This window comes from Aquarana catesbeiana, linkage group LG02, assembly GCF_042186555.1.
Source record: "Aquarana catesbeiana isolate 2022-GZ linkage group LG02, ASM4218655v1, whole genome shotgun sequence".
Lineage (NCBI taxonomy): Eukaryota > Metazoa > Chordata > Amphibia > Anura > Ranidae > Aquarana > Aquarana catesbeiana.
In genome coordinates this window covers 107,255,441-107,282,943 of record NC_133325.1, presented here as the reverse complement: position 1 = coordinate 107,282,943, position 27,503 = coordinate 107,255,441, and the positions used below count along the sequence as shown (strand labels likewise).

The window sequence follows — 27,503 nt, the reverse complement described above, 5'->3', positions numbered from 1 at the left end:
TGCAGAGCGTTGCACCTGCCATCATGAGTCAGGTTCCTGCAGACTCTCTCAGTATAGCTGTCTGCCTGCACCTCCCGTACGGGCGGATAGTTACTGGAGAGCAGAAAGATTGATGTTCTACAAGAGCGCTCACCAGGCTCCTCACAGTTCATTGAGAACTACAAGCTGTCTCATATGTTGGCAGACGGTAGTTGTAGTTTATTCATTCACATATCTCTGTGCATTTAACATTTTGCAAGAATATTAGCTAATTAGGTCATCATCCTGCATTTTCTCTAAGCTTCTTACATTCAGTCAGTTTGTCACTTGTAATAATGATGCTCATACAGTAAGACACCTATACAGTCATGTTGAATACTAGGGCCGAAACAACGAATCGATTATTAAAATAGTTGTCAACTATTTTCATAATCGATTAATCGACCATCCGATTAGTTGGCCTACATACAGAATGCATTATTTACATTTCAGGAAATACAGTGCAGCACACATACAGCTCAGTACACCATCTATACATGTCAGTAAGTGCCTGAGAACTTGTGTGTGAGGAGCAATGCCTCATGGGACATGTAGTCCTGGGCAGGAAGTAAGTGGCTGTAAAGCCAGAACTTTTTTTTTTACCTTACTATTGGGGCACTCTATACTATACTTTGCAGCTTGCTATATGGGAACTCTGAAGGCAGAAGGAGCCCTCAGTGGGGGACCCCAAAAGAGGACAATCAGGGCTGCTCTGTGCAAAACCATTACACAGAGCAGGTAAGTATAACTTGTTTGTTTTTAAAAAAATCACTTTAAAGACTGTGCAGGGAAGATCAGCATCTGAACCCAGAGAAGGTGGAGGCTGATAGACTGGAGGTAATAGAAGGCATTACAATTGTATTTTAAGTAAACTTTTACCAGTATTGTGCAATATATTTAAAATTATCATATCCATGAAAAACAGTCTCAGCTTTTATTAGTACTACTTTTAATCTAAAAGATTTATATCTTCCTTGCACCCATCCTATAGCTTCATGTCTGATTCCTAGTTAAAAATGCCTATATATCTATTTCTGGGCTTATTTATTATCGTATATGATATAAGTAATATATATTATTACTTTCACAGTCTGAGGATATTTACCAGATTCATCCTCTAATAGTATATACACAGTATATCTCTTCTGTCTGTTATTCTCAGAGTGGATTCGAGATTTTGTTCCCTAACAGTATAGTTGGTTATTTATATTTACCACTGCATAGAGATATTAAAGGAAAAATTGTTCAACTTTACATATTAACTAAATTGTAAAACACACTTTTTTTAAGGTTATTATCCGATTATTCGATTAATCGAAACAATAATCGGCCAACTAATCGATTATGAAAATAATCCTTAGTTGCAGCCCTATTGAATACTATATTGACAGGGTGTTGACTTTTTTTTTTTTAGACTACTGGTGGAACGAATTTTTGCCCAGTATATGGTACCTCATAACTTGGAAACCACAGAAAGAATGAAATGCTTGTACTATCTGTATGCAACGTTGGACCCCAATGCTGTTAAGTAAGTGTTGTACGTAGCAGTAGTGGCATTTTTTTTAAAAACTATATTGAACACGTTTTGGCACTACTAAATGTTAGGAACTTAACACAGTAGTTGCTTTTGTGGGTTCTCAAGTGGGTAGAAGCCATAGATTTGGATTGAATTTTATATCCATTTTCATGACTGGAATCCCTTTAACTCCTACTCCCCCAGAGCCTTAAATGAAATGTGGAAATGTCAGAACATGCTGAGGCATCATGTGAAGGATTTGCTGGATTTGATTAAACAACCCAAAGTAAGTGGTCATGTTTTTTCTCTGTGAAATGATCATGTGATAGTTCACATGCATGCTTAAGTATTGAGTTATTTCACATGCTATTTGCTTTAATATCTATACACTTATGTGAAAAAAAATCATGAATGCCATTTTTTTGTAGTCTGTTCCATGTGGTGTTAAGCCCAGCTTTTTTACTTAAGTGGTTGCAAACCCTCCACTACAACTTCAGCTCATTCTAATCTATATATATATATATATATATATATATATATATATATATATATAGAAAAGGCAGCTAATCGCTGCCTGTGAAAGTTTACTCACTCTTTCTGTTGCCTTAGAAACCATCCCGTAGTCTTTGGTGACGTCAGCCACGCTTGCGCATTCCTTAGATTCTTTAACGGCATGCAATCTGTGCCGGTCACTATCCTCTGCATGCCATTCACTTTCATTGGAAACGGCACAGAGAAAGAAGCCTCGCGATGCTGCGATCTCATCCTCTCCTTCCTGGTTCTCCCCCTTGTGACTGTATAAGACGTCACACAGGGGGAGTGAACCGGAGCAGCACGGAGAGGGATTTGCTGTCATTGATGGCTTAGCTCAGTTGCCGTAGTAACGGCACTTGAGATAGAGGCTTGGTTTAGTCTTGGAAAGGAAAACAAAGTAAGGGCAGAAATGAGGTCAACAAAAGTTTTATCGATCGGTAGTAAAGATGGCGCGGCCAATACCCGGAAGAAACAACATTTTAAAACTGTGAAATAAGGTATTTTAAAACCTTGTTTTTGTTGTATTTAAATGTCTATGGCTTGCCAATACATTGCAGGATCATTATATTATAAAAGAAAGGAAAAACAGACAGGGTTTTCTTCCTCCTTTTTTTTTTTTTTTTGTGGGAACCTGCCCTACAATAAAATGTTTAACAAGACTGCTGACGTGCAGGTACATACCCGTGTTCAAATCAGTGTTTTTGCTTTTGTTAAGCCCACATGGATCCTGGGGCATCCTTCTACATCAGATACCTCGACTTCTGCCCAAGTCAAGATTAAAGTGACTGTAAACGACCACCTTGTAAAACAACTAATTCAGTTTAAAATCTGATTGAAAGGCAAAACATCTGTGTATCGATATAAAAAAAAAATAATTACCCCCCCCCTTTTGTATAAGTGATCACATTCCCTCTGTTCTCAGCTGCATAAGAGCTGGTGGAGGAGAAACAGAAGAACAATGAACCCAGTAAAAGACTGTGCAGGTGGGGCGTGTCAAGGCGAGTGTGATCATTTGAGGAGAGCAGGCTGATTTCCCAGCATAGAGAACTGACCACGGTGTGCTCTCCTGCTTAGCGTGACCAGTTTTTAATAGGAAAGCAGAGGGACTGGCCCCCTTCTGGTTCTGGTCATTCAACTGCCAAGTTACAAAGCTTTGGTTGGCAAAGAAATGTCTGGCATTAACAGATGGTGGGTCTTAGCAGTAGTACAGGACAGGTCTAATCTCAACTTGGGCAGAAGTCAAAACCCCATATTCAGCCTGTGCCTAAGACCCACTGGGATAGATTTATATTCACTTATATAAATATCCATTTATTATAACTTGTTATAGCTTTTTCAGTTGAGCTTTTGGCAAAAAAAAAAAACTGGAAGCTGACTGGTTTCTGTGCAGAGTTGCACCAAATTTTGCGCACTCCTGTTTTAGTAAATAACCCCCACTGTGTCTTTCTGCTGATTCACCTACTGCTGCCGGAAAAAAATGTATGTTCGGGCAGTGCATTTACCAGGGTAAGCAGTGGTGAGGTGTAAGACAAGATAAGTAAGCCCTTGGCTTTCATTCCAAGGGGTCAATTCACTAAGAGTTAAATAAAGCAGGCATATGCAATTAGCAGACCTCGAGCTGTTGCAAAACTACAAGTCCCATCATGCCTCTGCCTTTGGGTGTTATGCTTGTGGCTGTCAGTCTTGCTATGCCTCATGGGACTTGTAGTTCTGCAACAGCTGGAGGTCCGTTAATTGCATATCCTTGAAATAATGGCTAATAAAATGCAGTAAAATACTGCATGCGGTAACAGTTGTGCAAGAGTTAAGAATTTTGTGTTAAATACCAAATACAGTATTTTAAATTTTGTTGTGGGGTTCCCGTTAACATCCATATGGGACCCGAAGAGCCTGGTATACATTTGGGGGGAACCCGACGCTGGGTAGTTTCATCATTTCTAAATGTCAGCTTGCCGCCTTTTTTTTTTTTTTTTTTCACATTCAGCTGTGAGCAAGGAAACCCGCTGACAGCTGTTGAGTCATCCGTTGTTAAGGATGCAGAGTCCAGCTTCCTGACCCACTCTTTAGCTGCCAGCTATTTGTAAAAAAAAAAAGCAGCGTGCAAATGAGTCATGTGACTGCGTTATCGCATGTGGTGAAAGTTAGTGAATTGACCTCCATCTCTATTTTCATATTGGAGAAGCCTATTTTTTTTGTTAAAACTTTGAGCACCTAGGGTTGGTTGCTTTTCATTAATGTTTCAACTTTTATAGATTATCTTGAGGCTCTGTTCACACCTAGGCGTTTTTGGGTGTTTTTCTGTTGTAAGCCTCAGTTCTAAAAATGCCCAACAAGACAAATCCCATTCATTTCAATGGCCCTTGTTCACATCTGAGCATTTTTGTAATCTGAACCAAAACGCCTGAAGCTCAAAGTACAGGACCTTATTTTTTTTACAGGCGGTTTCTGCTTTTTACATTGGTGACCTTTTGACCTGTACAAAATTGTGGCAAAAATCGAGCGACTTTCTGCCTGAAAACAAAATGCCTAGATGCGAACAGAGCCTAAGGTAACTCAAGTGGACTAAATCATTGTTCAAAATAACAGCTCCCTGCAAACAAGATATTAAATGTTCTCCTTTTTTGCTACCCTTCATGCCAGTCTCTGCAGTAGTGACGAGATACTACACACTGAGGATCCTGCATAATCCAGCCTTTGTGGGTATCAGATTCCAAGCCTCTGCATGACTTTAGTGGTTCAATCCAGTAGTCCTTATTGCACAACTGTTTTCCTGTAGTGAGTAGGGGCCAGCAGGAGGAACTATGGCGTGTGGCGGAGGGCCAGTAAATTGGGACTCCCAAGAAATATTGTATTCTGTCAGATCTGGTGTTTTATTTTTATTTTTTTAAACTAGTGCAGACTTGGTAGCACAAAGTTGTAGTGCTTGGCACTTAGACTCTTCAGTGATCGGATGTTTGCTGTTGCCTGGCTCTGTTCATATTAAAAATGAATTTGCATTTCATGCCCATGTCCTTCATTGTGCCATGGTTCCATTTATTATGTACCCAAATCTTTGAGGTGACTTATTCCCTTGTTCACTCTGTGCATTGGCATTGATTTCTTGGTACAATTATTCAGTGTCGCTACTTCATATCCATCAATATATATGCTTCAAATGATTGCACAGTGTAATTATAATGGATATTGTGTTACACAAATTTCACACTTGAATATGAATGCAACTTCAAATCACGACAAACCGTTGAATCAAAGAACTGAAAATGCATTTGCAGTGACCCCATAAACTATTATACATGTGGTCTAAACCTGTCACTATAATAACAAAGCATAATACACAATTAAAAATGTAATAAAAAAAAAATTACAGTTTATTTAACAGGTTACAGAAAATAGTAATCTTTGGCCTCATCCATTCTTTAGCAGGGGCCCTGACTTGTAGTCCCTGCAAGATGTTCATGATAGCATTCCTCTCACCAAACAGACCCCTAACCGAGCAGAATGTGTATTGTCTATTTATGCCACACAAATCAATGGCTATGTAGCCACTCTGTGCTTTATGACTTTGAAATTTGACTCCCAACAGCTCCTCCTGGCTCAATAGAACACTGAGCAGTTTCTTATCTTTGCAGCGGTCACTCCCCACTACTCCTCTACACTATGACAGTGGACTATACGTTGTCCAATGCAGAGCTATGGGATCTGCATTGGACTAGATGATGTCAGACTGTTTGCTACCCCAGACCATAAGGGACAAAGAGCTATGGAGCCTAGAGCCTTAGATGTGGTGGCTTTGTTTTCTTTTTTTTTTTTTTCCCTTTTTTTTTTTTTTCCCTTTTTTTTTTTTTTTCTTTAACTTGATTCTAACAGTAGCACAATTTCTGTCCTCCAGGAATGCATGGAAATCGTACAAGCTAACTGTCGGCTGCCAGGTAGAAGCAATCTGAGCTTCTCTTTTCCTCCTGGGGTCTCGGGACCCCCATAGAGAAACAAACAAGTGAACGTCCATTCATTGATCTTCCCTACCTAGTAAGATCCTGGAGGCCCATGCATTAGATCGATTCTGGGTTTGGTTGTCACTTTCCCCGGCCACAGACAGCTGGTGTTTCAATAAAGAGAACCCGTAACCACAAGATTGTATCATAGGGGACTTTTGGTTTCCGATGTGATATAAATCTTTTTAGTGTTAAAAAAAAAAAAAAAGTTGCCCACAACAATTTAAATGAGCCTGCCCCTACATACTTGCACGTATGAATGTAAACACACGTCGCCTATGTATGAAAATGTCAATTGTGCTGCACATTGTTTGGCAGCTCACACTGCAGCGAGAGCACTAATTCCAGGGCCATTATTCTTGATGTTGGCCATAATGACCTCTTAGGGCTTTTAATGTGTTGCATATGGAAAATTTAGGGTACCAGACTTTGCTGTAATTTCCGTTCAAATAATTTTATTGGTGAATAACAAGCATTGGTTACAAGCTTTTCGGTACAGGGTATCATGTAGATATAAAGCAGTGTACATCTTAACAGGTTAGGATAACGATGAAGTAACAAGGTAAAAGCTTGCAAACATTATACACTCTGTCAGATATCTCAAGATCCAGTGAGACTGAGCATGCTAGCATTAAGTGGGACCATAGGCCTTTAATTATACACAATATATCACTGGTGATTGTAGACATGGGGTCGGTCTCGGTAAACAACCGAGACCAACTCAACGGGGAAAAAAGAAAAAACAAGACAGAGTATACTACCCATATTACCAGGGATAATTTAGGGGGGAAGTGGAAAGAGTGTGAGGAGAATAGAGAAAGGGGAAGCAGAAAGGAAAAAGTGAGGGAAAGCTGAGAAGAGGTGGAGTGGCGGTCGAGACGCGCGGGCACCGGTACGGTTTCCAAAATAAAAAATGGTTATTAAAACTATTTCAGGGCTCTAGTAGGCTCGCGTCGATGTCTGGGGACTTTGCTGTAATTTAACCACTTAAGGACCAGCCTCGTTTTGGATTTTAGGTGTTTACATGTTTAAAACAGGTTTTTTTTTTTTGCTAGAAAATTACTTAGAAAAAAAACAATATATAATGTTTGGAGGTTCTAACACCCTAGAGAATAAAATGGCGGTCAATGCAATACTTTTTTTTGCACTGTATTTGCGCAGCGGTCTTATAAGCGCACCTTTTTTTTTTGGAAAAAAATCACTTTTTTTAATAAAAAAATAAGACAACAGTAAAGTTAGTCCAATTTTTTTTTTATATTGTGAAATATAATGTTACGCCAAGTAAATTGATACCCAACATGTCACGCTTCAAAATTGCACCCGCTCGTTGAATGGCGTCAAACTTTTACCCTTAAAAATCTCCATAGGCGACGTTTAAAAAATTCTACGAGTTGCATGTTTTGAGTTACAGGGGAGGTCTAGGGCTAGAATTATTGCTCTCGCTCTACAGCTCGCGGCGATACCTCACGTGTGGTTTGACCACCGGTTTCACATGTGGGCGCTACTCACATATGCGTTTGCTTCTGCGCGTAAGCTTGTCGGGACAGGGAGCTTTAGAAATTTTTTTTTTTTTTTTATTTTACTTTATTTTATTTATTTTTTCACTGTTTTTTTTTAAAAAAAAAAAAAATTTGGATCACTTTTATTCCTATTACAAGGAATGTAAACATCCCTTGTAATAGAAAAAAGCATGACAAGTCCTCTTAAATATAAGATCTGGGGTCAAAAACTCTTCAGATCTCATAGTTGGACTTACATGCAAAAAAAATGCCTTTAAGGCGTATGGGCAGAGCTGACGTTATGATGTCGCTTCCGCCCTCCTATGGTATGGAGACGGGTGGGGGCCATCTTCCCCTCACTCGTCTCCATACCACAGACGTGAAAGGTCCCGATCGCCTCCGCCGCTACGGACGGCTCCGGTAAGCGGTGGCGGGAGGGGGGTGGCACCTCTCCCGCCGCCAATAACGGTGATCTCGCGGTGAATCCGCCGTAGAGACCACTATTATTGTAAACAGAACCGCCAGCCCTAAAGATGGATACCTCGGTTGTGGCAGCAGCTGCTGCTGCCGTTACCGAGATATCCACCTTCAAACTGATCACGTATATATACAGTGGCCGGTCGGTAAGTGGTTAAGGTACTGAACTTTTGCGCGCAATTTTAAATAATGCTCAACTTCAACTCAAACTATCTATTTACTTAGCACAATCTTGTCTTTTATGTTTTATGAAACAGCATTTGTTTGAACTTTGGTGTATTTTTTTCTGAAAATTTGTGCTTGTTAAACCGTTTAAACATCATATGTGTCTGATATGTGTGCGCAGTAACGAGCAAAAATGCCCCGACAGTGGTTATTGTTTGTTACAATTCCAGTTTTCGCAGCTATTTTTCAATTCTATTTTTCTTGTTCAATATTTTTATCAAGTAGCATTGGCAGGTTACAATTCAAATTGTGGCATATAAACAGTATATAACCTGGCATACATGTTTATATTTTGTCTTCTACATTTGTATGCTTGCTTAGTTTGTGATTGAATATAAAGTTTAATGCAATACATATACAGTATAAACCTGTTTAACATAGTTTTTGTCTATCAATAGGGTAACAGGATTGGGGATGGGGAAGGAGGTAGAAAGGTGGTTAGAATACAGGAAAGGGTAGGCAGGGTGTAGGAAGGTATTTAGTATAGTTGCCTTAAGCCTTGTACATATGGGCTAAATATTGGGCAGTATCGGGGCCTGTTCAGTAGAAACCGGCTGACATTCGGCCCGTGTGTACAGAATCCGGCTAAATGTCTGGTTTCTGTCAAGCGGGGTCCACATTTTGTGTGCAGGATTTTGTTGTGGACCAGATTTCTCTCCCAATAGCTGGGCTCCAAAGTGACACAGGTCAGCGGTCTGTTTATTGGTTTAAAAGGGAGGATTAGGCTAAAGTTTAGAAATCATCCCTAAATTGACCCTAGAGATTAGGTCTGCAGAGTATTTAACGCACATGTGCTCAAAAAAAGAAGGCTGGTCTAGAGACATTTCTGTACGGTTTAGGCTGGTGTAGAAATGTTTGATTTGTAAGTATCTAAAAACTTCTGAATTTGGTAGCCTATGTTTCTTGTGTAGGACTTGATTCCATTGGAACCTGGTATAGCCGGGTCAAGTTGAATTGATCCAGGCATCAAAGGATGTGGGGGATACCTAGTCTGGATAAAATGAGGAATTTTGTATGAATGAGAGCAATGCTGCGTGTGTGGTGGGAGAGCAGTACAGTGTATTGTTTAAAGTGTTATTAAACCCCAAAACAAACCTATTGCAGCTTAAAAATTCTTAGATATGATGGCTGTATTCGTTTTCTTTAGGCTTGTTTCCGTTCCATTTTCATCTGATGATCCTGCCAGTAAGTTTGTTGTTTTTCAAAAATGCAAGCTCTCTTGCAGATGTATCAGTTACAGGGATGTGACAAACGCCATATCTGCCTTTAGGGCTACAAAGGACATAAATTCCTTTATTCTCTTATTGGGTGACTTGTGAAGTACCATTTACCCAGCAGCATATGGTCACATTGAGTTCTCTTAGTTGGTTAAATTGTAGGGCATTATTTTTGTGAAGCTTGTAATCCTATAGTTTATTAGCATAGTGAAAAGAGTAGGGTGATGAACTTCACTTTTACTAGTGTAGCAAGGTTCCAGGTCTCCTTTTGATCTAATGAGAACCTCCAGGGCAAGGGATAGCTTACACCCTTCTTTATGTAGTGGGTTGTGAGGCATGGTGGGTGTAGAGTAGTTAAAGTTTATTGTGTGCCAGAAACTTCTTGAATGCAAAAGAAAGTTTATTTCTCTTATCAAAATTTTTTGGGGGGAGAGAGGGTTAGGGTCAGGTAGTTACAAGATTTATTGGCAGACTCCGAGACTTCAATAGGAGGACAGCAATGCAGGAAAAGGCATCCAGCAAGATGCCACATCTGCATGTGTGGGAATGCTTTCTCCTATGGCAACAGTCTTTAACAGTTCCTGACACACAGCTTAACGGTTCCTTCACTTTCACTACAATCACTCCTTGTAGTTCTTCAGCACACTGAGCTCCCAGTCTCTCACTAGACCCACTGATTCACTGCCAATGAATCCCTTGAGCTCCTCCAATCTTCACGGTGGTATCTTCCTCAAGCATCACCCCTGCTTCTCTGCTGGGTCCCTAGCTTGGCACTCTAGATACCTCTCAAGCTTCACCCCCGCTGGCCTGCTCGGTCCCTGGCTTGACTCACAAGACTGCTCTACAAGCGTCACCTCTGCTGGCTTGATACCCACTGAAGTTTCCCGATTCTTCATCGTCCCCGGTTGGTGAGAATGCTGCTCTGGTACTTCAGTTACTGTGGTCCCTGGTAATTAGGCGGATAGTCCCTTACCGGCAACAGCTTCCCCTCTACCTCCGACCATGACAGGTTCTCTGGCTGGCAGGACAGTCACTTTTAGTTGCACTGCAAGCCATAGTCCCAACCCTGCGCTGCTCTCTTGCTTCTGGATAGGCCGTCAGGCAGCCTAGCAGCCAGATGTGTCCGGGATAGGCCCCATCTCTGGCCTAGCAGCCCGGGCAATACGGCACATGTCCACCCAGACAGCCATCCAGGTGACACAGAAAATAGATCACCTAACTCCACCCGAATATATAGGCTCTCCCAGCTGGCCAAGGGAATCAAGAATACCCCATTTACCCATAACCTGACCTTGCATTGTCCTTCTCATATCTAGTACCACCGAGTACCCGGCCACCTAGTGGTAGAAGAGAAAAGTGCAATATTGGTAGATCTCTACCAATCAACCAGGATAACTACTTCTGGCAAGTAAATTTATGAGGAGCAACCCTGCCTAAACTCCAGGGTGCTACACTAGACTAAAGAGGTGGATAGTGAGAGCCCTCTCTGCTTAGATGTGGCAAAAGTCAGATGGAGTTTGTAAATGTATGCCCCTTAATGTTGCCATGTGGATAAGTAGTAAGCACCAGTGCTATGCAACATAGTAAAAGGAATAAAAGGCTACAGCGATCTCTTTCAGGAGTGTCCAGTAACCCTAGGGTGTTGTGTTATTTTCAAGATTTCTGTTGATGGAGATATATGTCCTTAAAATGATTTCTAAAGTAACCCAGCCCCCCATACTAACCCAAGCCCGATCTTGATTCAGCGATGTGCATGAGAAGAGGTGGATCGGGGCTGCTCTGTGCAAAACCAGCACAGTGCAGGGAAGTATAACGTGTTTTGTTTATTTTTTAGTGTTACCTTTAGAATCACTTTAAGTGGCTGGTCAGGTAGTCTAGGTAACCTGTGGGACCTAGGTGATGAAAGCTTAGACATGAGCTAGTGCTGGTGAGCTGTCAGAAAGCATGAAGATGGTTACCAATCATGTTCATTAAGAGCAGTGTAGTTATCAGCTGAGGAATTGGGAAGGGGAGTAGTTGCCTTCAGTTTTGCATGATTGGCAACAATTGTCCAAAATTGCCTCAATCGGGACCAAAGTTAAGTAGTCAACCATATAACAAACATGTTCAGCTTTCCTGTTGGGATTTCATCTGTTGGGTATGGCATCTGGTGAAGAAAATTAAGTTTGTTGCAGGTAGGCTTCACTATGGTAGTTGGAGATAGAGGTCCTTCATTGGTCCTATGCCAATGGACTGGTATAGGGTCTTGTTAAGCGATGGCGATGAGGAGACCATCTTGGTATGTTGGTCCTGCTGTCTCCTAGAGGATGAGGTTCTCTAGTTTCTTTTTTTTTTCTTTTTTCTTTTTTTTGCAGGTCTTCTGGAGTGTAGAGCAAACGGGAAGCCCCAGCATATTTGGGGCTAGGGTTTAATAGCCTTTCATTTCACTATTGTGAGGGGTGCTGGATCAGCAAAGATTTGGTAGTCATTGCCCTGGACTGAGAGCACTTCCTTTTTCTCTTGCTATTTGTTGAAGTTGCTCCTTAGTACAGTAGAAATGGAGCTTAGCGATGATCTCTAAGGCTCGGTGTACACGGTCCATTTTGAGAATGTTGATGGGAATAGAGGGAGCAGAGCACCTCCTGAAATACTGCAGTGATGGTTGATTGTAGGTTTATGAAATTGCCCCTGATTCATAGATTAGACCAACCAGAGTGGATTTCTGCCTCCTCAAGGCACGTTATGAAGAGCTTATTATCTTTGCGCAGAGAGTCAATGTCTTGCTCATACCTATGGACAGTTGTTGCAAGGTTGTCTACCCAGGGATTCTGAATCGCTTGTTCCTTGGCCTAACCCATGGATTTCCCTGGAGTCTTTCTGTGATGTGAATGGAAGTAGCATGGTTTCATATTGTTTTCAACAGGTCTCATTGGAATGAGTCTGTTTGTTTGAAGGGTGGGGTACTGCATAGGTTGAGGTCTTTTTCTTCCTCCTCTCCAGTGCTGTGAGTCTTCTTTTGAAAAAAAAAAAAAAAAAAAAGTTTTATTGGAGAAAAAGTAAATCAATCGCGATAACAAAATTATCATACATACATTCAGGAGTCACAGAGTAAATGAACAATGAACAGTAGTTGCTGTGGATGAGACATATACACATCTGGGTATGACATAGATTCTCTTAGGTAAATAGTTTGAAATCCAGATGGAGATTGACTGCTAGGCATGATAAAAAGAACCATATCAAATTAGCCTTAGGGTGAGTATTTCTAGGTATCATTGCACATTGTTCCATCTTGTGGTAAAGCTCTTCAAGGAAGGTTACAAATGTTTGAGTAATGGCGTGGATGTCTGCATGACAATTCGGTCTATAAGCGTGTGAAATTGCTGGCCGGATGCCCTGCTTTGGGCAACTGAATAGTAACAGGTGAGATTACGTCTTAGTGGATATCAAGAGACGAGGGGGTGAAGGGTTAGGGTGATAGGTTAGAAGGGGTGTGTGTGGGGGGGGGGGGGGGGGGGGTGATGGGGTGATGACGGAGAGGAAAGGTCTGAGGGATTTAGGGGTTGGTGGTTGCCTCCTCGGTCTCCGCTAATTGGTAAGTGGTTTCGGTATGTTATTGCTTTTGGGCAGTTAAGCATGTAAGACATCTGTTATCTGAGATGATTCACAGCAAATGGTGAATAGCAACATGTGGTCTCCCATACTTGTCCCTTGGGTATGGGCCCATGTCATCTAAAAAAGGAGAATGGAGGAAAAAAAAGGGGGGAAAAATGGATGTGGGTGGCCACGTGGCTTAATCCTTATGTGTTTGTCATATATGTGTATGACATGGTCATGAGTTAATTCATCAGTGTCCGATACCTGTCAGTTGTTTGGAAACGCTTCCAACAGGCCCATGTCTTAGTGAATTTGGCTGGAAAATCACGAGCAATAGCAATGAGTTCTTCCATTTCTGCTATCTTATTGATTTGTTTGAACCGTTCTGGGATGGTCGGACTGCGAGGAGAGCCCCAGTGCCTAAGAATGCATATTTTAGCTGCATTGAGTAGGGATAAGATCAGGGTCTTACGATAGTGGTGAGCTGGTATGTCAGAGAGATGAAATAGGCATTGGGCTGGTGTATGGTCTAAGGTATGTGTGGCTATTAATTCTGTGAGTTCTTGAACCTGTAACCAGAATGGTTGGATTATTGGACACGATCACATGATATGTAGCAATGTACCTGGTTCTCCGGCACATCTCCAGCATTTGTTGGGATAGGAAAAGTTGTGTTTAAGATTGCTGGGGTTCTGTACCAGCGAGTTAGGGTCTTGTAATTGTTTTCATGAATGGAACCGTTTAGGGATCCCTTATGGGCGATTGTGAATATATGTTCCCATTGGTTTTCTGTTAACTCTAAGTGTATGTCTCTTTCCCATGACTTAGAGGTTTTTCCCATCTTTAGGGGAAATATCTGTGGATAGCATAGTGTAGATGTTGGAGATCAAGTGTTGTTGGGGGCTGGACTGGGAGCATAGGTGTTCAAATGGGGTCAATGATCATGTGATAGAGGAGTCGCGATTGATTTCTTGTAAGAAAAAACGGATTTGGAAGTAGGCCCAGAGCAGGATAGGGTTGTCGGTGTGAGTGGGGACTAATGCGAGACGATCTAGGAGAGAGCCGTCGTGGAAAAATTGGTGCGCTAGTATTTCTGGGAGTTGCTAATGATGTATTAAGAATTGCGCAGACATACCAGGGAGGAGGGCAGGGTTAAGTCTTATAGGAGTTAAGGGTCCTGGAGTGGAAGAGATATGTAGTTTTTCTACAAGTTTCTCTAAAAGAGCGGAGTGTCGGATCAATAAGAGGGTGTTCTTTTAGTGGGGGGGAGGGGGGGTATATGGTTAGGCGATAGCCAGGGTGTTGATCGTAGTGGTATGGGGGATATTAAGTTCTCCAAGCTAACCCAGTCTTTGCGTTGGTTGTGTAATGTCCAGTCCACGATTCTAGTAAGATGGCAGGCCCAGTATTATTTTTTGAGGTCTGGAAGACCAATGCCTCCCTTCATTTTTGATCGTGTTTTTGCCCCCATAACAATCCTGTAGATACTCTTTTGTATGATAGGAAGAAAGATGGGGGAAGTTTTATGGGGATAGTTTGTAGGTTGTATAAAATGCGAGGCAGGATATTCATTTTAAGAATCGCCGCGTGGCCGAACCAAGAGAATTGTGGTTTGTTCCATTTTCTAAGATCATCAGCTATAGTTTTGAGAATGGGCAGGTAGTTCTTGGCGTAGAGATCTGAGAGGTTTGCTGTTAGGTTAATCCCTAAATATTTAATCGTGTCACGCCGCCATTGGAAGTGGAAGTTGGTTTTACAATGTGTAACTGTTTCTTGTGGGATGGTGATATTAAGGGCATGGGATTTGGAAAGGTTGATCTTGAAGTTAGAAAGGTGTTGGAAGAGTTTGAAGTCTTTAAGTAAGTTTGGGATAGAAATATGAGGCTCGCTAAGGGAAAGTAAAATATCATCGGCAAAAGCTGCTAGCTTATAAGTGTGATTCGCTATGGTCTACCTTTAACATTCTCGTTGTTTCTAAGGCACTTCAAGAGAGGTTCTAGGGTTAGTACGAAAAGAATAGGGGAGAGTGGACATCCTTGTCTAGTTCCATTGGTTATGGAGAAGGCGTTTGAAAGATGGCCATTAATCCGGACCCTAGCAGTTGGTATTGTATATAGGGACATTGAGTTGAACATTCGATCTTGAAGTCCTAAACGTCTCAGTACTGCTCCCATGTAGTCCCAGACCAATCTGTCAAACGCCTTCTCTGCGTCCAATGACAAAAAGAACCCTTTATGTTTGTTGGTCATCCAGTGATGCAGATTTATGGCCTTAATAGTGTTATCTCTTGCCTCCCGCCCTACTTGTTTTTTTTTCTATCAGAGATGGCAGGAAAGGAAGCAAGCGATTAGCAAGGATTTTGGCAAAAAGCTTTTATGTTCACACCAGTAGGGAAATCGGCCTATAATTCGCAACTAGTGTTGTGTCCTTTACCTTCTTTTGGTATGACTGTAATGTGTGCCTCAAGAAGTCTGTGGAAGTGGAGTGTGGAGGATGAGAAGGAATTAAAAGCCTTGAGGAAAGGGCTCGTAAGTGTCTCTGTAAAGGCTTTAAAATAGGTGGCCGTGAACCCATCTGGGCCAGGGCTCTTTCCTGTTTTTAGCTGTTTGATTGCAGTATTTAGTTTATCTTCTGAAATGGGATTTTCTAAATGGCGGGCGTCTTCTTTGTCGATGGGTTTCGGGCAGTGATCTTTTAAAAAGTTCTTAATAAGGAAGCGTCAAGTGTTATTCGCTGTGGGGTTGACTGATTGAGTGTTGAGATTGTAAAGATTGGAATAAAATGCCTTAAATTGGGAAGCTATGTCTGGGGCCGTGACTTTCGGCCTGCCTTGGGAGTCATTGATAGTATGAATATTGGTCTGGGCTTTGTTCGTTTGAATGGCTTCGGCTAGGTATTTTCCGCTTTTATTCCCAGATTCATAAAATAACTTCTGTTGTAAAATAAATTTACATTTTGTTTTGTGGGATAATTCTGCCAGTAGAAGTTCCCGGGTTTGTGTAAGATCAAGGTACGTCTGTTGGGCTTGGGTCTGTTTATGAGCTAACTCTAGAGTTTTAATTTTTTGGATCAGGGTTGCAATCCTGGCTTGATGGGCCTTCTTTCGAGCAGTTTTTAAGGCAAGGAATTTACCCCTTAGGACGCATTTGTGGGCCTCCCATTGTGTTAGCGGAGCAGTTTCTCCGTTATCGTTTTCTAGGAAGAAGTCGTGTATGGCTTGCCTAACGGCTATTATATCCTCTTCTGAGGTCAATAGAGCCCAGTCTAGGCACCAGATCTTCAAACAGGTATTTTGGTCTGGGAAAGTTAATGTTAGGGTGATTGGGTGGTGGTCGGATAAGAGCATTGGTTCAATAGTTGCGTGGGAGAGGAAAGGGAGATCCGTATGGGAGAGGAAGAGGTAATCAATTCTGGAATATTTATTATGAGGGGCAGAGAACATGTAGTCCTTTTCATTGGGATGGAGGTTGCGCCATGTGTCATGTAGGAGTAGCTCTTGAAATTGCTGTTTGATATGGCGTAGGGTTCTATAGGGCAATGATGTCGTACCTGAAGAGGTATCTAATAGTGGGTACAGGGCAACATTAAAGTCCCCACCAAGAATGGTTATTCCAGTAGAAAAGCCTGTCAGGAGTTGGGAGATCTGTCTAAAGAAGCTGGCTTGTGCAGTTAGGGCTGTAGATATTAGCCAGGGCTACAGGTCGGCCTTGAATCCTCCCTGATAAAAAGATGTACTTGCCTTCCTTATCTATTAGCGAGTCCATATGTTTCCAATTTAAGTTTTTGGAGCTCAGAATTGAAACTCCTTTAGTTTTTGCATGTGAGTTGGTAGAGTGATAGGAGGTTGGAAACAAGTGGTTTGTGAGTTTAGGAATCTTATTTGTGCGAAAATGCCATTCTTGTAGGAAGACGATGTTGGCTTTTAGTTTGTACATCCGGGAGAGAATCTGGCTGCGTTTCTCTGGGATATTGAGCCCTTTTTCATTCAGAGACGCTACTTTCAGCGTGGTATGTTTAGTGAGAGGTCTTGTATGTGACATGCTGTGCGGGTGGTGAGGCTTTTAGTAAGTGAGAAAGTTAGGAGATTGCGTCTGTTATCTCACTTAGGTGTGGTTAAGGGTGGGTAATATAAATACTGAATACTGATTAGGGTGTAGGGTTGTGAACGTGATATTGGGGTAGCGGAGACCGAGGAGGCTAGAGGTGGGGTGGGGAAGGGGGTCAATGGAGGGGGGGGGGAGCGAAGAGGATCGAGAGGGTGGATGAGGAAGAGGGAAGGAGGTGTGGTAGGAGGGGGGTTATAGAGGGTAAAGAGAAAAAGAACGGGAGTATTACCAAAGGTGGGGGAGAAGGGAAAGAAGTATTCCAGAAGTAAGGAAAGGTGCCGAGACCTTCCTTATGAAGTGTCACGTGGTCCAGTAGGGGTCAGTGGGAATGAGTATATTCTCATTGTGTGGAGAAGTGGAAGGTGCCGGTGTGATACTGATAAGTTGGAAAGTAAAGTCCTCTGGTCCTCAGAGGAGAGTATTCGCGTTAGGTGGAGGAGCCTCTAGATTTTGACACTATATAGAAAGACAGTGGCTCAACAGAGAGGGAGCTTGGCTGCAGAGTGGTAGGAGATTACAAGATAGAGTATGGTATGAGGATATGTGGGGGCTAGGGTATATCAGTTTGGTTTATAGTGGGACATTATCAGCATTCTGTACGTGGATATCGGTCAGTTGAAGTTAAAGTGGGTTTAGTGCCATTGTGGAACTAGAAGTGACCTCTCTATCAGGATATCATTGTTATGTCCAGTGAATATTTGGCAGTCAGTACATCTACTTTATTGTAGTATCAGAGCCTGTCTAGAATAGATCTCTGGCGTGTGTGGCCGAATCCCCTTTTATCTGTGGACATGTTCCTGAGAGTTGGTTGTAAGAATAGACTGGTCTTACCTGGCCGGATGTTTGCCAAGAAAGCGATTAGGTATGATATATAATACAGATGAGGTGTAGAGGTCGGCTCCACACGGCAGAGATCCCCTGAGATTTCTTTGTTTAGCTGCTTATCAAAACAATAATAATAGAGAGCAAAGACAATATTTAAACTATTAATTATTCAGTTGTTAAATGTAACTAAGTAGGGAGATGTGTCATTCTCCGACATAAAACCGTAACAAGCTCAAACATAAAACGGTAACAGTAAACCGGTATCTATAACCAGTATGTCGTTAAACTTCTTTTCATGGATCCCGGCTCGGCTATAAATTTTGTCTCAACTGGAGACTTTGGATTACTTTTGCAAGTCCTCGAGTTTAGGTGAGGGGCGAGTTCATATGGAGAGTATGGGCATTGAGTATTTAGGGGATAGCCATTTTCGACCAAGTTAGTGGTTGCCTTGGTTACTAGACCCATTTTTAGCTATTTGGTTATTTTTATGAAGGGAGTGGGGAGAATAGGCGTTTTCAGAGGTATCCTCTTATTAAGAGGAGAGTTGTTTGGGGACATATAGTAAGAGAAGGAGTATCAATGAAAATTAGTCCTATAGCTCGTATAAAATCGCCCCTCTGGATAAGAGTTTAAGTATACATTGTATAGTGCCAATGACCAGTCTTTTAATAGAGGCCTGTAGGTTAACACGGTGAAGTCTTTTTTCTAGGGCATTCCCTTTATGGAATCCATTGTCAGGAATACAATGCGATCACTGGGATAGTAGGGAACTGGAAAGGATGTGGGGGAGGGGAGGGGATGGTGAGGGGAGATCCTGCTTGTAAAATTATTTAGTAGTCTTAAAGATTGTTCATCACATAGCAGGTGTATTCATACTTGCGTGAGGAGGATTAGGCTGGAAGTATGTATTCTGTGATGCAAAGGTTACCATTCGTTGCTTCCAGTGGGAGTGTTCAGATATCTTGGTGGGTTCCTGTTTCTTGAGCAGGTGCTGTATATTGGCGAGAAGGAAAGGTTCGCTTCCGGCTGAGGGCAAATCATGGGGTCAGAGTATGTGACAGCTGTTATGTTCAGAGTGATGCGAAGATGTTGAACTGGTCATTTGGGACATGGATCAGTTCATCTCCGGTGCAGAAAACTGTTTGATGGTAATCCTGAGAGCCAGGTAGCCTAATGAGCTAATCGCAAAGTGCCTGGTTTAATGGGTTTGGGTGAGAGAATGTAAGGTCGTTCCTCATTTTGGAACCCCATGGCGGGGCCTTCTATGTGCAGGGGAAGTCATAGGGCTATTATTTGCGGTGTTCCTGGATCCTACAGATGTGTTGGTTCTGGGCGAGTTGGATCCAAGTCTGCGGATGTGGAAATCGTTCTGGACTGGTATGGCATCTGTTGACACGGATCTCCTGAGATGAGGAGGTTGCAGGGTTCTGTACCAATCGGGTAGTTCAATGTGGGGTATGTGCAGTGTCTCGCAAAATTCATTGAGATCTACTGGTACCCTCAGGTTATCTGTGTGGCCTTGTGCTGAGGCTGAAAGACAGAAGGGAAATTTCCAGCGATACTAGAACCCATTTGTGCGCAGCAGGTCAAGGAGGGGGCGCAGATCCCTTCTATTCTGGAGAGTGATGGGCGATAAGTTTTGAAAAATTTTTATCTATGTGCCTTTGAATAATAGGTTGCGATGGTCCCTGGACCTACACAAGATTTCCTCTTTCAGTTTGAAGTTGACCAAACAGCATACTATATCTCTGGCAGGGTCAGTGTCTCTTCCCTGAGAGCTCTGCAGACGTTCATAGTCAATGGAGGATTCGGGGGGCCTGCCTAGAAGGTCATTGAATACGGCTATAGTGGCCTGGGCAAGTTGGGTATGATTGATAGTTTCTGGCATGAATCTTACCCGTATGTTGTGTCATCGGCCACAGTTGTCCAGGTCCTCCATGTATCTGTCTGTGCATATCTCTGAGCTGGACATTGTTTGCTTGGGAGGATGTTTGAAGCTGGTGTATGGCATTCTCATTGCACATTGTTGTTTCTTCTATTTCATCCATGCGCATTGTCATGGAATGGAGGTCACACCTGAGGTCTGTGATGGCTATTGCTAGTGTGGCTTTTATATCCTCCGCCACAGATCTCAGGTCTCTGATGTTTAGGGGCTGATCAGCAGCCGTGTTTGGCAGTGGGGAATGTGCCTGGTGTCTTCCTGAAGGGCTTAGGATGGAGGATCGTGCTATGCCGGAGTAGGCCTGAGATGAAGCCGGGGCCTCGCATGGCTGCGTCCGGAATATCTCCGGTATGCTGCGGCCAGATTGCGAGTTGGATCCCCCCGGGGGATCAGGTCAGGGATGAGTTCCCCTTCGGTTTCCCCATGTCTGCGGGGGTATATGGCTCCGCTAGGCTTGTGAAAGACTCCTCTGTAGACCAGAGCACGAGGATTAGACGTCCATTGCAGTACGGCTCCAATGTGCTGTGAGTCTTAGCCGTTAGGAATCGTGTGAGTAAGGCCTCATTCACACGAGGCAGACTCCGTTTCCACGGAGCCCGCCTCGGTCCGCCGGCTCAGCGGGAGATCAGTCCGTTGATCTCCACTGAGCCGGCGGATGACAGGTCCCTCTCTGCTCACTGAGCGGAGAGGGCCTTGTCAGGCGCTGCTGCTGCCTATGGAGGGATCGGATAAAAACGGACAGCATGTCCGTTTTCGTCAGATCTCATCCGATCCGCCAGCGACAGATCTAGACGTAGGGCCATCCGTCTGCTTTTAGCGGATCGGATGTCAGGGGACATGTCTCTGCTGACATCCGTCGCTCCATAGGCTAACATGGAGCACCCGTTCAGGTCCGCAGTCAAAACTGACAGGCGGACCTGAACGGTCCGATCGTGTGAAAGGGAACTAAAGGGGTAGCTGGTATTTTGCCCTCTTGACTGAAGCACTTCTCTGATAGATTTCAGCTTAGACCTACCCTGAGTGCCAATATGCATCAGGTTTGTATGAAGCTTCAGATTTTGGCTGGGTAGTGTCGTGACTGTGCTGTGATTTAAAGCTGTCAGGTTCTTTCTCTGGGGGTGTGGAGCTTTAGCAGGGCATGTCCACCATGATGAGATCTACGCCTCTTATTCCATTTTTATTGAAATGTAAAGTCCCTGGAACAAACATTTTTGCAGTGTCAGTATCTGGACTCTTCACACTAAGGCAAACCATTTAGAATGGATGCAGTCTTGCAACTAACAATCACAAAGTAGGAATCAATTAAAGAAGAGCAGTTACAGGGGCAGCACTGAGCTTGTCGGGAGCAGAAAGTGCGCAACTCCAGCAGTAGATACGAGCTGAGGTTGATGTGAAAGTGAGTGAACACCCCAATCTCCATTCCTGCTGGGGTCCTCGCTGCGGTGTCACAGGCTCAGGCTTGCATAGGCAAGTAACAGCTACACCTCCAGTTCACATATTATGCTGAGATCCCCGCTGTCTGCTTTTTCTGCTAGTGCCTAGGATGGGGTAAAACTGCAAGGCTCCTTCTAGCCAGCTCCTGGTGCTGCTCTTTGCTAATAGAGAAGCTGAAGCCTGGTGCGCATCATTTGTTAAGAGACTCAGGTGCCACAGCTATCTGGAAGGATCCTTGCAGAGGAGACGGAGACCCTCCCCCACTAGCATGCTCCCACGAGTTTACCCTAAATTCTAGAGACAGCAGGAGTGGAGGACAGTGCACTCCTTTCATTATTTAATTACATAATGTTTGAGATTTGGTTAAAATCATATAAATTATTTTAGAAAAATATGTAACACTATGGGTGAAAAAGATATAGATATTGGAACCAAGATATATTCTGTCTGTAAGTTCCTGTTTGTTGTATTGATATTGGCCTGAACATTAATTTTCACACGTTGTATTGTTTGTGCAGTGGCTTTAATTAAGATCTAAAACCATCTTTTTTTTTTTTTTTTTTTTTTTTTTTCTTCTTTCAGTCGGAAACCAACAGTAAAGCAATATTTTCTAAAGTCATGGTCATTACACGTAAGTAAGCAGTGGTTTGTTTTATGTGAAATTAGGAATTTTAAAGTATATGGCTAAAAAATAGATATTCCTGTGTTTGCTCTTAAAGACTCTCATGAAGTCCCATGCACAAAAGGCCTCAACTTTTCCTAATCGTACATTACACAGGGTACTTCATATTGTATTTATGACTACTTGGGTAATGCTGTCACCTTCAGGTGAATGAACACTGGCCAAAAAAAAAAAAAAAAAAAGATTCCCCTCCAGGCTCAGCTAAGGCTTCATGTACACGGGACGTTTTTACAACCTCTCCAGAACGATTTAACTTAACAAATGGTAACCCACGGTTAAAACGTCCTTTTTGCCACGTTTACATGCCGCGTTTAGAAGCGGTTTTAAAAAAATAAAAACATTTTTTTTCAAAATGGCCAAAAATGAAAAACGGCTGTAGACGAAATGCGGCTAAATGCGAGTTACCACGTTTAGCAGCGTTTAGAAGCGCTTGGCGCTTGAAATGCCTCTAAACTCAGCTTCTGAGCCCATTTTTTTGCGTTCCAAAAAAAGCCTGTAAACTCAACTGCCTAGAAACGACTGTAAATGACTCTGTGTACATGTACTGATAAGATAACATAGAGGAGAGTTCAGGAGCAGTTAAAAAAATGCCCAACTGCTCCCAAACGTCCTTTTAGCAGCAGCAGTGTACTTGAGGCCATTTTTTTTTTTTTTCTTTTATCTTTTTAGCCAGTGTCCTAAAGTGACAGGGTGCTATACAGATCCTGTGGGGTACACTTGCTGTGCAAGTAACATGCACAGTTGGAGGCTCCAGGCTACTACAGGGCAGCCACAGCTCCAGCAGCTCAGCTATACTCGAGCAAAGCCCAGCAGCCTCAAGTGCATCATGAGGAATTGGAGGAATATCCTTAGGATGTGGAAGAAAAATAAGCTGTTCCAGATCCTGGAATCCTCTGAAGCCAAGTCCTGCTAGGAGGAATCTCAAGGTCCGGGGCCATCTTGGACACAAAGCCACAGGAAGAACATTGTGGTCTTCTAAGTTTTCTCTTCTGGAGTCTCCTTTTCTTAATATCACTTGATTTGGGTCCTGGTGGCCGCAAAAACACCTTTTCCTGTCATCCTCACTTGTAGGAAGTAGTGTGTGCTGATTGGGCACACCCAGAGGTGGTGTTTTCACCGTCAAAATGCTTCGCTCAGCAGTACTCCATGGAATAGTTATTGTATAAAAAATGGGGTTCTCTGGTGTTTGACATGGCCATTTCCTACTTGAATTAGACAGCCCTGTTTTCCTCTCTGTATAGTGATTATCAACTGGATATTTGTAGTTTTTAGCTATTTTATATTTCTTAGTAAGGTTATAGATTACTAAGATTTTTCACGGTTTTTGTTTCTCAGGAAACTTGCCAGACCCTGGTAAGGGCCAAGACTTTCTCAAGAAATTTACCCAAGTGTTGGAGGAAGATGAAAAGATAAGGGGGCATCTGGAGAAACTTGTCAGTCCGACCTGTTCATGCAAGCAGGCAGAAGTGTGTGTGGTAAGTGAATACATTTATTAACAACTGTTTTCCATTACTTTTTTTATATCTAAAACTGCTGAGGCCCAATTGTGTCCAGTTTGCTATGGTTTCTGTTTTTCTAGGTCTGCTTGAGTTGTTTCTCATTGACATTCGCATAGTCAAACACCACTGACAAACTAGTTGGTTTTATAATTTTTCATACTATAGCTCTTAGGTTGTCTGAAAGAAGTTCTAATTGCTGCATGGTTGTGTGGAATAATTGTAGCATGAACCAGCTCACCGTTTGACTGTCCTGACATCTGGTATCAGCATAATAGCAAATGGCCAGGAAAATATGTAATGTGGGCACACATTATAGTTTATAGTGTTCATCTACTTATAATATCATTTTTCCCTTAACGTCTTTCAGGACAACGCTTGAGAGAGTGACTCCTCCCCTTGCCAATTGGAAACACTTCTTCCACCAAATTTAAAAGGAGGCTCCTTCCCACACATTGCCATTTTTTGTGTTTCCTCCGGAGGGAACACTATGTGGGAAGTCAAGGGCTCTTAGGTGCTGTCCTGAAAGCCCAGGTTTCCTGCTCCACCAATGTTTTTTGCATGCCTCATGAGAGCTGTTCCTCCCATTCCACAGCTATTGTCAGATGCTGCTGGCTGGGCTCCTTCTCCCTCTCCATTTGGGCTCAGGGAGAGTTGAGGCTGCTGTGGGCATCACTCCTAGTTCAGCGGCAACGCACAGGCAGTTCGTTTTTTGTGGTTTTTTTTTTTTTTTTTTTCATTTTTCGTCGGGCCTCTGCCTTTTTCCTGTGACGCCGCCGCCATCTTGGGGATGGCATGCTGTGCTTCATCCGCAGGAAGTGAGGCATCCGGAGGGGGTGGCGCCCACGGAGCAGGCGTACAGTGTCATTTCCGCCAGAAATTGCGGGGGGAGAAAGGAGGAATGGGGCTGGTGCTTATTTGCCGGTTCCGGTCCGGCACAGTGGCGCTATTGAAGTCTGAAACCGGCATCCAGCCACACACAGCAACACAGCAACGCAGCGCTCCTCGATGGAATCGATGGCGGCAGCGAGTGGCACAGGCACCAGCAAGGCCCAGGTAAGGGGCAGTTGTATATTGTCGTCCTTTTACTGTGGGGTCTCTCTCTCTCTCTTTCTCTCGGTGGCAGGGGCCTGTCTGGGCACATGAGGCGGCTTTGGTTCTCACTGTGCATCTGTGGTGAGCCTCCTTGTAAAAAGGACAGGTTGTCTCACTGGGATGGTTTCTTTTTTCCTTGTTTTGTCTCACGGCAGGCCAAGAGCTCTGATCCAGTGGCAAAAAGGAAATGCCCTTCATGTAAGGCAAAACTACCTGAAGGATGGAAGAAGATTTTATGTCAAAATTGTATTGAATCGCTAGTTTAAAAAGAAGCTTCTTACGCTTGCAGCGATTTGATTGCATCTGTTAAGAACATTTCGCTCTTCGCTAGCAAACCTATCCCTGAATCAGCCAACTACCTCACAGTCCTCTCAGGGCTCACTAATAGTCCTGATGGTGGAGACTGAGGCATCTCTTACCCAAGAGGGACATTTCCCCTCCCAATCTAGAGAAGACTCTGATGAGGAGGAGGAAGGAGAAAATTTATCTTCAAAATATAAGTTGTCTTTAGAACACGTAGATGGCCTGTTAAAAGCAATCTATACCACACTGGGTCTGGAAGAGGAAAGAAAGGAGTTATCTCTGCATTTCAAAATGTATGCAGGGCTCAGCGAACAAAAAAAAATCGCAACTTCCCGGTACACTTACTTATTTCTGAGGCAATTAAGAAAGAGTGGACAGAGCCAGAGAGAAAACCTTTCTTTCCTAAAGCCTTAAAAACGCGTTTTCCTTTTGATGAGGACCCAGCGGCAGTTTGGAATAAAAGTCCCAAACTAGATGCCGCTTTCTCCCAAGTCTCGAGATCAACAGATTTGGCATTCGAGGATATAGGGGTATTAAGAGATCCCATGGATAAGAGGATGGATCAGCTGCTTAAAAGGGCTTGGCAATCCGTCATGGGTAATCTCAAACCTGCCATGGCGATTACTGTCGTCTCCAGGAACATGGAGTTTTGGTTGAATCAACTTGAGGCCCATATTTCGACAGACTCACCAAAACAAGAAATTTTGGATTCCTTCTGAACCCTGTCAGCTGCCATAGCCTTTATTGCTGATTCCTCAGCGGAATCAATCAAAATGACAGAAAGATCTGCAGCCTTAACTAACTCGGCTAGAAGATCTCTGTGGTTGAAATCTTGGCCGCGGCATCCAAAAATAAGCTGTGTGGGATACCGTTCCTGGGGGACTTGCTTTTTGGACCTGACTTAGATGCAGTTCTAGATAGGACAGCTGATAAAAAGTTGTCATTCCCTATCAAAAAGAAAAAACAGCCAGTTAAGCGTTTTTTTCGTTCTCAAAGGGCTCAAGAGCAAATTACCAAACCCCAGGAGAAAAGAAAAAATTGGTCGTCGCAGAAGGGAAAAGGAAAGGGAAATGACCTTTTGCATCCTCCTGCGTCCTCCGGCAAAACGTAATGACTTGTACCTACCAGTGTGGGGAAGGCTTTGAAGTTTCCTCCCCCTTTGGGCCAGCATGACAAAAAGTCAATTTATTTTGGACATATTGTCCCAAGGTTACAGAACAGAGTTTTCGGATCGTCCCCCAGAAAGATACTTGGTGACAAACCTACCAAGGGATTTAACAAAGGCCCTGGCTATGAAGAACTTTTTAAAGGATCTGAGGCACCAGAGGGTTATGATACCAGTATCTCCAGAGGAACAGGATCAGGATTCTATTCACACATATTTCTGATAAGACAACCATCTGGAAACTTCCGTTTAATTCTCAACCTGGTTCCATTAAACAAGTCAGTCCTATACAAAGTTTTGTATGGACTCAATCTTCACGGTCAAGAATATGCTGACCAAAGAATGCTTTATGGCATCCCTCGACCTGAGAGATGCTTACCTTCACATTCCTGTAGCACCTCAGTCCCAGAAATTCCGGAGGTTTGCGGTGAATATGGGCAAGGAGATTATACATCTTCAGTTCAGGGCTCTTCCCTTCGGTCTGTCATCAGCTCCGTGTTTTTTTTACGAAAATATTGGCGGAAGCCCTCGCCCCTCTTCGACTCCAGGGGATTGCGGTAATCCCATATCTGGACGACCTCCTCTTCTTTGCCCCATCTGGGGCAAAAGTTGCAGGGGTATCTGGACAGAGCCCGCAGTCATTTGGAGTCACTGGGTGGATAGTGAATGTTCAAAAATCGAATTTCATTCCAGCTCAGCAAGTACTTTTTCTGGGATACCTGATAAATTCGGTAGAACAAAAGATTTTTCTCCCAGAAGAGAAAAAGATCAAGGTCCAGAAGGTAGTAACGACACTTCAAACGAATCAGCAGATTTCAGTTCGAAGGGTTATGTCGGCTTTGGGAACATTAACCTCTTCTATGCCAGCCATCCAATGGGCAAGGCTGCATTTCAGGCCTCTACAGAGGTTCCTTCTGAGAACATGGAACCACAGGACCAGAGTCAAACGTTAACTTTGGTGGTGGAAAAAATCATGTAGTACTACAAAGAGGTCTTCTTTTGGTTCTTTCCGACCGAGAAAGTGATGACAACAGAGGCCAGTATGCGATGATGGGGGGCCCACATGGGTCAGGATTTGGCACAGGGAACATGGTCCCAAGCAGAGGCCGAAAAATCCTCGAATTGGAGAGAACTAAAAGCTGTTGCCTTAGCATTGGCTCTCTTCTCTCCAAGCCTCCTAGGTTGCCATGTCCAGATTCTGTTGGACAATGCCACTACCGTAGCCTACCTGAACAAACAGGGAGGCACAAGAAACAAAGCTCTTCACTTGCTGTCAGTAGACATTCTGGAGTGGGTGGAAAACCACTTATTATCTTTATCCGCAGTCCATCTCAAGGGCACGTTAAATGAAGTAGCAGATTATCTAAGCCGACAGAAGGTTCAGGAAGCAGAGTGGAGCCT

General features: G+C 43.1%; 1 protein-coding gene across 1 annotated transcript in view; it reads left to right on the top strand.

Moving 5' to 3' along the window:
- Nucleotides 1-27,503, top strand: part of PDS5B (PDS5 cohesin associated factor B) — a 191,594-nt gene that overhangs the window by 102,098 nt on the left and 61,993 nt on the right. Inside the window, exons 13-16 of the mRNA XM_073613341.1 lie at nt 1,433-1,546; nt 1,739-1,820; nt 21,944-21,992; nt 23,379-23,518. Coding sequence (XP_073469442.1) covers nt 1,433-1,546; nt 1,739-1,820; nt 21,944-21,992; nt 23,379-23,518 — 385 coding nt within the window. The remainder of the gene's footprint in view (nt 1-1,432; nt 1,547-1,738; nt 1,821-21,943; nt 21,993-23,378; nt 23,519-27,503) is intronic.